This window comes from Poecilia formosa, unplaced genomic scaffold (assembly GCF_000485575.1).
Source record: "Poecilia formosa unplaced genomic scaffold, Poecilia_formosa-5.1.2 Scaffold397, whole genome shotgun sequence".
NCBI lineage: Eukaryota > Metazoa > Chordata > Actinopteri > Cyprinodontiformes > Poeciliidae > Poecilia > Poecilia formosa.
The window spans coordinates 305,846-315,571 of record NW_006800336.1 but is presented as its reverse complement, the minus strand read 5'-3'; the positions used below and the strand labels follow the sequence as shown (position 1 = coordinate 315,571).

The window sequence follows — 9,726 nt, the reverse complement described above, 5'->3', positions numbered from 1 at the left end:
ATCAGTTCTGGTGCTGATGCTCCAGCTCCACACCAACAGGAATCTATATGCTGTGCACTGACATTGTACTCATCTCTCCAGAAGCATCTTCTTTTTCAGAATCAATTGGTTAGGACAGCTGTATCAGAGACACGTCCGTCTTCCTTTAGCCTTTTCTAAAGGCTAAAGGAAGACATTTCTTAATTGCTTTCATGCTCCTTTATCTGGTACTGTATGAACTGGAATGCTTTGGAGCAGAGTTTGCTGAAGGAAAGAACAGTAGTGAAGAACTCACTGTCTTTGTTCTGATCAAACATAATTCTTTGTTTAACCAAGTCTCTAACCAAGTCTCTACAGGGCACTTTGCGGTGTTTTTCAACTTCTCCCATATTATAAAAATGGCAAATCAGCTATTCACATGTAAGTATCTCAGTGCATTTTCATCAGTCTGGTTCAACTGCAAACCAAAATCCCCACATTTGTTCCATTTTCAGCTGCTGTAGTTCTCTTTCTCTCTTCACTAAGTCCAACAAACCAAACCCTTTGTGCAACCTGTTCTCGTCCTCACCTGTGGTGGCGCTGTAGCAGGAACCACTGAAGGAAGCAACACAAAAACCTCTGAAGAAGACACAACTTCCTTCTTCATGAAATGTTACAAAAATGGAGTGATGTCAGACTTTAGCAGTTACAGGATGTCTCTGTTTTCGTTGGCAAAAGACCACGAGCCATTTCTAAAGTGACAGTTAGATACAAATGTCTGTTTTGTCTGCATTTACCCAGATTGCTCTGTATTGTAGGGATGGTTTAAGGTAGTGGTCCTCAAACTACGGCCCGCTGGCCGGATCCGGCCCGCCTCCACATTTGGTCCGCTACTTTTTTCCTAAGCTTTGAACCTTGCGGCTGCTGGGACCATTATGAGAATTTCAGGCATAGATATTAGGATCCAATAGATGGCAGTAGTGCAACAATAATGGATGCAAGCTGCCATTGAAATCTAAAGAATGAGAAGAAGAAGAAGAAGAAGAAGAAGAAGAAGAAGAAGAAGGCGCCCATTTTCATTTAGCACATGTTAGTAGCAGAAACGAAGGGTCAGCATTTTTACTGTTAAAGTTACCGTTCAGAAACTACCGTAATCAGTTCAGTTAAATCTAAACTTGGCAACTTTTTCTTTTTCAACCGTAATAAATGTGATATTTAACTGACCTGTTATGACTCAAATTTTGGGTGTCCGCCCCCCTCTGCTGCTGCCGTTGTGGAAAACCTGGAGCAGCAGAGATATCTGCGGTTTATAGTCCGGTGCAGCTTATATGTGTATGTTTACTGTTTTTTTTTTTGTTTTTTTTTAACTTTGGGGGTGTGGCTTATAGTCCGGAAAATATTTACTTCATAAATAGTGTTATTTCCTGGATTTTTTCTGCACAGCAAATCCAGCAGGCCCAAATTAACTCTGTTAGATTTGATTTCAACACTTTTAAAGTGTCTATATGGGTCCACACCAGAAAGTGTTAATTTAATTATTTTTGGAGAGTTGGTACTTTAACTCTTATAAAGTGTCAAATATCAAATCTGCTGGAGTTAATCATTTAACACTTACTAACACTAATTCAGTGTTAGATCTTAATATTAACTCTCACAGAGTATTTTTTCATATTGTTTCATATGTCGCTTTCATTCACATATCGCTTATTAAAAGGTCTGACATATCATCTGTGCAATACAAAATGCAGTATGCTTCATACATTTTTCTTCAATACAATATGCATGAAATTGTTCAAAGTACAAGGTGGAGAAAGTAAAGCAAGCAGTTCATGTAATATGATAGAGTAAATTTTCTATTAACAGGTAGATTACTGGATACTTCAGTACATAACAGACCAACCTGATAATCAGATCCATCATTTTTTACCCAGTTTATGTTTCTGTTGGTAAGAGACAGTTCCTCTCTGCACTCCCCCAGAGAGATGTCCACTCACTAACAGATTGTCTTCAGGTTGTTGGGCTGTTCGTGACGTTTGGCAGGAGAGACCAACATGCTCCTCTACTGCATCGGATAGTCTTCAGTCTCTGAGTAGGACAAGCCTGTGTCGGTCTCTGGATCATAACAAACAAAAAACATAACAATGAGGAATGGAGCAAAGGAATACATTTTTACTACAACTCTAACAACAAGCCTCAATTACAGAAATGTAGGGTTTCAGAGATATTAACACTTGTATAATCATTTTTGGAGCTTGAATTTCGAAGAATCCTTGGAGGGATTGGGAGGGGGAGGTTAGGCTGACGACTGGCGATTCATCCGCAACCAGATTGGTTCTAATATATACAAAAAGGCAATAAAAGGATTAAAACATGCTGCAAAACGTATATAAGACACAAGGGAGGGAATAATGCTTTCAACAGTTTTTCAAAGGAAAAAAAATCGATCAGAAAGGTTGATAAATCTGACCAATATGCATGTAAACGTTCAACATCATGAAAAAACATACTCCAGATTACTACGGATATGTTCAATTTAGCCAAGAATTTGATTGAATCTTCACCGGCTCGATTTTTTTTCAACACTTATACTCCGCTAATATTCGGCATGCTAAGCTAAATATGCTAACTAACACCGAGCCGTGTGGTGAACATGAGGTCTATCTTACAGGTTGAGCTCAACTCAAAATAATAGTTATAAACCATCTCAGAAAAAAATAACTTACCAAGCGCAGTAAAAAAACAGGAATGTAAATAGTCCTGAAACAACTTGGCTTCTGTCGCTTTGCTTCGGTAGGAATCTATGATTCTGGGGCGGAGGCAGTGAATTAACTCCTTCAGTGTTAGAGTCGCTGTAGGAGTTCAGACTTAAGAAGTCAAGAGTTATTGATTCTATTTTAACACCTCTAGATTTGATACGGAAACACTTTGACACTGGATTTTAACTACTAATAATATACACCCCAGAGTTACATAAACAGAAAGTGACTCTATAAGAGTAAAATTAACTCTGCTTTTGCACAAAGTCTACTAACACCAAAACATTTAACACTTTTGAATTTGCTGTGTGTGAAGAACCCAGAGAGGGTTATTTGATTTTGCTTTCTGGAAAACAATAATTTTTTACATTTAGGCACTCCTGCAATCATCACACTTTTTCTGTTACAAACTGACTCCGGCCCCCCACCAGAGAAGGGAAAAGTTATGTGGCCCTCACAAGAAAAAGTTTGGGGACCCCTGGTCTAAGGTCTGCTTGGCATTCACATGTGCATTCAAACGACACCAGAGTTCACTTGAAGTGAACCCAGAGTGAGATTTTTAGGCTGTTTTCCAAATCAGAGTTTGGTTACACATTCACACCTCCACAGATGAATCAGGAAACAAACTGGAGGCTGATTAAAGCCAGCTGAACAGGGCTGGTGTGAGTGCACCATTAGGCACCTAGATGTGCTAGCAACTAGCAGGAAAAAAGTTTTGTCATGGCAGGAATCTGACCACAGCTGTTCATTCAGCACACCTCACAGCCACAGCAGGCACTGACCGATTTTAAAATGTGTGTTTGCTCCTTCATTGCTGATGTAGATCTGCCATTTACCATCGCTCCTCCACTCATAAGTTTATGCAAGACATTAGCGCTCTTTGAGGCTACATGGTAACTATATAATCACACATGGTATTTCACCAGAGTTAAAGAAAAGCTTATCCAAAAAGCTAAATCATGGCATGTTTTCACTCAACATCAATAATAGATGAACATTCATGAAGAGGATACAGGCTGTATCGCCTCAGCTTTGATGCTGGAAGTAAAAGTTGACCTGCAGTCATATCTGCTGCTATGTAAAAACTGACACTGTTAGGGAAACAAACATTACAGAAACCCAAAGAAACTTCATGACAACAGTGATCACCATTAAGACTGTCATTAATGTTCATGATACACATCATGTTCATGTCGCCCTTCTTATAAAGTATTACCATCGTTTTGGTCATTTTTTTTGTCACTGATCAATGGAAAATTATTTTCTTCTGGCAACTTTACAGCTTTAGTAACTTTTATTGTTGTGGTGCTCCAGACACAGAAAAGAATGAACCTCTAGATTTAAGATTGTTACACACTTTTGGTATGTTTATGCTCCTATGTGTTCGAGGCTGTTTGGTTGTAAATGTGAAGATAAAAGCAATATAACAAATCGCCATTGGTGGCGCTCTTGCTGTGCACAACAGATGTGTGCAGGACCTGTGAACAGAATTTTGGCGACGAGGATGGAATTTTCAAGTTGGAAGGCACAGAGTCTGCAGACGGAGCGGCTCCATAGAGGCAACACGGGACGGTAAAAGCCGAGCGTTATGGGGTTTCCGCCGAACCCGAGCTACAAGATGGCGTTTGGAAAGCCAGAAGATTTTCACTTCGAGGAAAGTGAAGAAAGTTTTGACAACTACCGCGAGCGTCTCGAGCAGTATTTTGCTGCCAACGACTTGGACACTAAAGAAGAAAAAACTAAGTCGGTGTTTCTCACGGTGGTGGGGAAACGATCCCATAGCTTGCTGATGGATCCGTGTGCTCCGGATAAACCGTCAGAGAAAAGCTACGAAGCGCTAGTGGATTTGCTGCAGAGGCACTAGTACCAAAGACGAACTTTATTGCAGAAAGGTGCAAGTTTCACGGAAGAAACCAAAAAGACAACGAAACAATCAGTGAGTATGTGGCTAGTTTACGAAAATTAGCAGTTTGCACAAAAAGCTTTCAAGGCTCATGTAATGGAAAAGAAAGCTAAAGAAAAATACCGCGAAGCTGAGAAAAATGCAGCTTCCGGGAAGAGCTGTTATCGTTGTGGTGGAAAAAGTCACAACCCGAATGACTGCAGGTTTAAAGAAAGTGAGTGCCACGAGAAAAAAGGGACACATAGCCAAAGCCAGGGCCGCGCAGAGACCACTAAAAGGGCAGGTGCTCAAAAAAAAGGGCACATCTTACCGCATTCTAGGACAGAATATTAACAAAGCCACAAAGCTTTCAGAGTTTAATAAACAATGATAAATTACAAAATTGTGACATATACAATCAAAGCTAAGGTAAATCTCTATACAGAGCATACAACTATGCATATGTAAGATATTTTATTAGTAATTTCTTTCTNTTTTCTGTTACAAACTGACTCCGGCCCCCCACCAGAGAAGGGAAAAGTTATGTGGCCCTCACAAGAAAAAGTTTGGGGACCCCTGGTCTAAGGTCTGCTTGGCATTCACATGTGCATTCAAACGACACCAGAGTTCACTTGAAGTGAACCCAGAGTGAGATTTTTAGGCTGTTTTCCAAATCAGAGTTTGGTTACACATTCACACCTCCACAGATGAATCAGGAAACAAACTGGAGGCTGATTAAAGCCAGCTGAACAGGGCTGGTGTGAGTGCACCATTAGGCACCTAGATGTGCTAGCAACTAGCAGGAAAAAAGTTTTGTCATGGCAGGAATCTGACCACAGCTGTTCATTCAGCACACCTCACAGCCACAGCAGGCACTGACTGATTTTAAAATGTGTGTTTGCTCCTTCATTGCTGATGTTGATCTGCCATTTACCATCGCTCCTCCACTCATAAGTTTATGCAAGACATTAGCGCCCTTTGAGGCTACATGGTAACTATATAATCACACATGGTATTTCACCAGAGTTAAAGAAAAGCTTACCAAAAAGCTAAATCATGGCATGTTTTCATTCAACATCAATAATAGATGAACGTTCATGAAGAGGATACAGGCTGTATCGCCTCAGCTTTGATGCTGGAAGTAAAAGTTGACCTGCAGTCATATCTGCTGCTATCTAAAAACTGACACTGTTAAGGAAACAAACATTACAGAAACCCAAAGAAACTTCATGACAACAGTGATGACCATTAAGACTGTCATTAATGTTCATGATACACATCATGTTCATGTCGCCCTTCTTATAAAGTGTTACCATCGTTTTGGTCATTTTTTGTCATTGATCAATGGAAAGCTAATTTCTTCTGGCAACTTTACAGCTTTAGTAACTTTTATTGTTGTGGCGTTCCAGACACAGAAAAGAATGAACCTCTAGATTTAAGATTGTTACACACTTTTGGTATGTTTATGCTCCTATGTGTTCGAGGCTGTTTGGTTGTAAATGTGAAGATAAAAGCAATATAACAAATCGCATTTGGTGGCGCTCTTGCTGTCCACAACAGATGTGTGCAGGACCTGTGAAGACGGTGTATCATACACAACAGAATTTTGGCGACAAGGATGGGATTTTCAAGTTGGAAGCACAGAGTCTGCAGACGGAGCGTCTCCATAAAGGCAACACGGGACAGTAAAAGCCGAGCGTTTTGGTGAGTGAAAGGACCGCCGAACCTGAGCTACAAGATGGCGTTTGGAACCAGAAGATTTTCACTTCGAGGAAAGTGAAGAAAGTTTTGACAACTACCGCGAGAGTCTTGAGCAGTATTTTGCTGCTAACGACTTGGACACTAAAGAAGAGAAAACTAAGTCGGTATTTCTCACGGTGGTGGGGAAATGATCCCATAGCTTGCTGATGGATCTGTGTGCTCCGGATAAACCGTCAGAGAAAAGCTACGAAGCGCTAGTGGATTTGCTGCAGAGGCACTACATACCAAAGACGAACTTTATTGCAGAAAGGTACAAGTTTCACGGAAGAAACCAAAAAGACAACGAAACAATCAATGAGTTTGTGGCTAGTTTACGAAAATTAGCAGCTACATGTAAATTTGGGGCTTTCTTAGATGAAGCACTGCGTGATAGATTCGTCTGTGGGGTAAAAAGCAGCGAGCTGAGAGATCGACTGCTCAGCACCGGGCACACCAAAGACTTGACGCTGCCGCTGGTTGTAGAAATGGCGCTCTCCTTTGAGGTAACTAAGGACAGTGCACAGCAGTTTGCACAAAAAGCTTTCAAGGCTCATGTAGTGGAAAAGAAAGCTAAAGTAAAATACTGCGAAGCTGAGAAAAATGCAGCTACCAGGAAGAGCTGTTATCGTTGTGGTGGAAAAAGTCACAACCCAAATGACTGCAGGTTTAAAGAAAGTGAGTCCCACGAGTGTAAGAAAAAGGGACACATAGCCAAAGCCAGGGCTGCGTAGAGATCACTAAAAGGGCAGGTGCTCAAAAAAAAAAAAAAGGGCACATCTTACCGCGTTCTAGGACAGAATATTAACAAAGCCACACAGCTTTCAGAGTTTAATAAACAATGATAAATTACAAAATTGTGAAATATACAATCAAAGCTAAGGTAAATCTCTATACAGAGCATACAACTATGCGTAAGATATTTTATTAGTAATTTCTTTCTGCAGGTCTATTTTGTTATAGGAAAGTATTGCAACATTCACACCTGCAATTTAGCAAGATATGTAAATCAGAGCTGGTGGTTTAGCTCTGATTTACATATATTGTCTTTACACACGCAAAGAAGGAGGCCGTTCGAGTACGACCAAGGAAACTATGCATCTGGATGTTAAGAGGCGACCCAGCGCTCTCAAGCAGCGGTCCTGTCAGGATGTCAACGCTCTCCAACAGCAGGATTTCTGCAGCTGGTCCGGTCCGCAGTACCCGCCTGAAGGTGCGTTCCAGCATGCTGATCCAGGCAACAGGCGCAAGTTTAAAGGGGATCCAGACGACACCCAATTTCTGCCACATCAAGTCAGAGAAGACAGAGCAGCCATCAGTGCAACATCTTGCACTGATGTTGTGGTTCAGTGCAAGATGGAAGCTGCACCAAACTCTGACACTGTTCCAGATCTGACATTGGACAGTCCAGATTTTGGTCTGTTTGAAATGAACACAGGTAATGGTGACATTGTAAAACCTTATTATGTGTATGTCAGTGTAAATGGNCAGACGCAGAGGCCTGTCAGTGTCTGTTGTATTTCATTACCTCTCTGCTTAAACCGCGACTCCGTGCTGAAGCAGAAACGATACTTCAACAATTCACCAAAAACTGTTCTGTAATCTGGATCGTTCGCTACGTTCAGCTCCAGTTAGCCGCCTTATGTCACTGCGTGAGAGGCAACTGCGTCATGCGTCATGGGCAAAAGGTCAAAGGTAACAAGGTGACCGGAGGGCTTATTATGTTGTACAAAAAACCAAAACAAAACAAAAAAATAATTTTAGTACTTGTTATTATGTGTCAGAAGAGGGCTTTGAAAATAATAATACTTTGGGGCACTTTGGGGCAAGGAGCAAAAAGGGCAGGTGCTCAAGCACCCCCAACCCCCTCACTCTGCACATGCCTGGCCAAAGCCTGTCGCACACGCAAAGAAGGAGGCCGTTCGAGTACGACCAAGGGAACTATGCATCTGGATGTTAAGAGGCGACCTAGCGCTCTCAAGCAGTGGTCCTGTCAGGATGTCAGTGCGCTCCAACAGCAGGATTTCTGCAGCTGGTCCGGTCCGCAGTACCCGCCTGAAGGTGTGTCCCAGCATGCTGATCTAGGCAACAGGCGCAAGTTTAAAGGGGATCCAGACGACACCCAATTTCTGTCACATCAAGTCAGAGAAGACAGCAGCCAGCGATGTTGTGGTTCAGTGCAAGATGGAAGTTGCACCGAACTCTGACACTGTTCCAGATCTGACATTGGACAGTCCAGATTTTGGTCTATTTGAAATGAACACAGGCAATGGTGACATTGTAAAACCTTATTATGTGTATGTCAGTGTAAATGGCTCAAGAGTGAAGATGGAACTAGACACTGGTGCCGCAGTGTCAGTGATATCTGAAAATCTGTATAAGCGAAGATTTAAATCAGTCAAACTTAGTCCAGCAAATTGTGTATTTAAGACATACAGCCAAGAGTCTTTACAGCTGATGGGTAAATTTGTGGCCAAAGTAAAATGTCAAGAAACCACTAAAAAACTAGAACTGCTAGTAGTAAAAGGAAGAGGCCCTGCTTTGATGGGTAGAGACTGGATTAGTCAGTTGAAGCTAAACTGGTCACAGGTGAATAGAGTGGCTCCAGAAACAGTGGAAGATGTATGTGCTCAGTACGCATCGGTGTTCAACCATGAGCTAGGCAAGTTGAAGGGTATTAAAGCCAAGCTACATGTTGGTCCAGAAGCAGTGCCAAAGTTCCATAAACCAAGAAATGTTCCATATGCATTAAGGGAAGCTGTGGAAAAGGAACTGACTAAATTGGAGGCAGAAGGAGTTATTTCACCCACTAGTTACAGTGAGTGGGCTGCTCCAATAGTGTGCATACCTAAAAAGGATGACAGTGTGAGATTATGTGGGGACTACAAGGTCACCATAAATCCATGGTTAAACGTGGATCAGTATCCACTTCCAAAGACGCAAGATCTGTTTGCAAAATTAGCAGGAGGTCAGAAATTCACCAAACTAGACTTATCCCAGGCTTACCAGCAAGTCCAGTTAGAGGAAAGCTCTAGGTGTTTCCTGACCATAAACACGCACAAAGGGCTATATCAATACAACAGGTTGCCTTATGGTGTTGCAAGTGCTCCTGCAATTTTTCAGAAAATAATGGATCAAGTGCTTCAGGGCATGGATGGTGTTATCTGCTATTTTGATGATATTTTGATAACTGGTAAAGATGCAGAAAGCCACCTGACTAACCTAAAAGAGGTCCTTAAGAGGCTTGAAAGCTACAACCTCAGGGAAAAGCGAGAAAAATGTGAGTTCATGCAAGACAGTGTTGCATATTTAGGACATGTCATTGACGCCACTGGCATTCATCCTATGAAGGAAAAGACAACTGCCATTCAGAAGGCTCCAGTTCCAAGAAAT

At 41.6% G+C, this 9,726-nt stretch overlaps 1 protein-coding gene across 1 annotated transcript; it reads left to right on the top strand.

Moving 5' to 3' along the window:
* Positions 1-6,488: 6,488 nt before the first annotated feature.
* On the top strand, positions 6,489-8,540 carry LOC107833495 (uncharacterized). The gene is made up of 2 exons (XM_016662991.1): positions 6,489-7,055; positions 8,229-8,540. The coding sequence occupies exons 1-2, from the start codon at positions 6,504-6,506 to the stop codon at positions 8,538-8,540; spliced, it is 864 nt and encodes a 287-aa protein (XP_016518477.1). The 5' UTR covers positions 6,489-6,503.
* Positions 8,541-9,726: the final 1,186 nt, after the last annotated feature.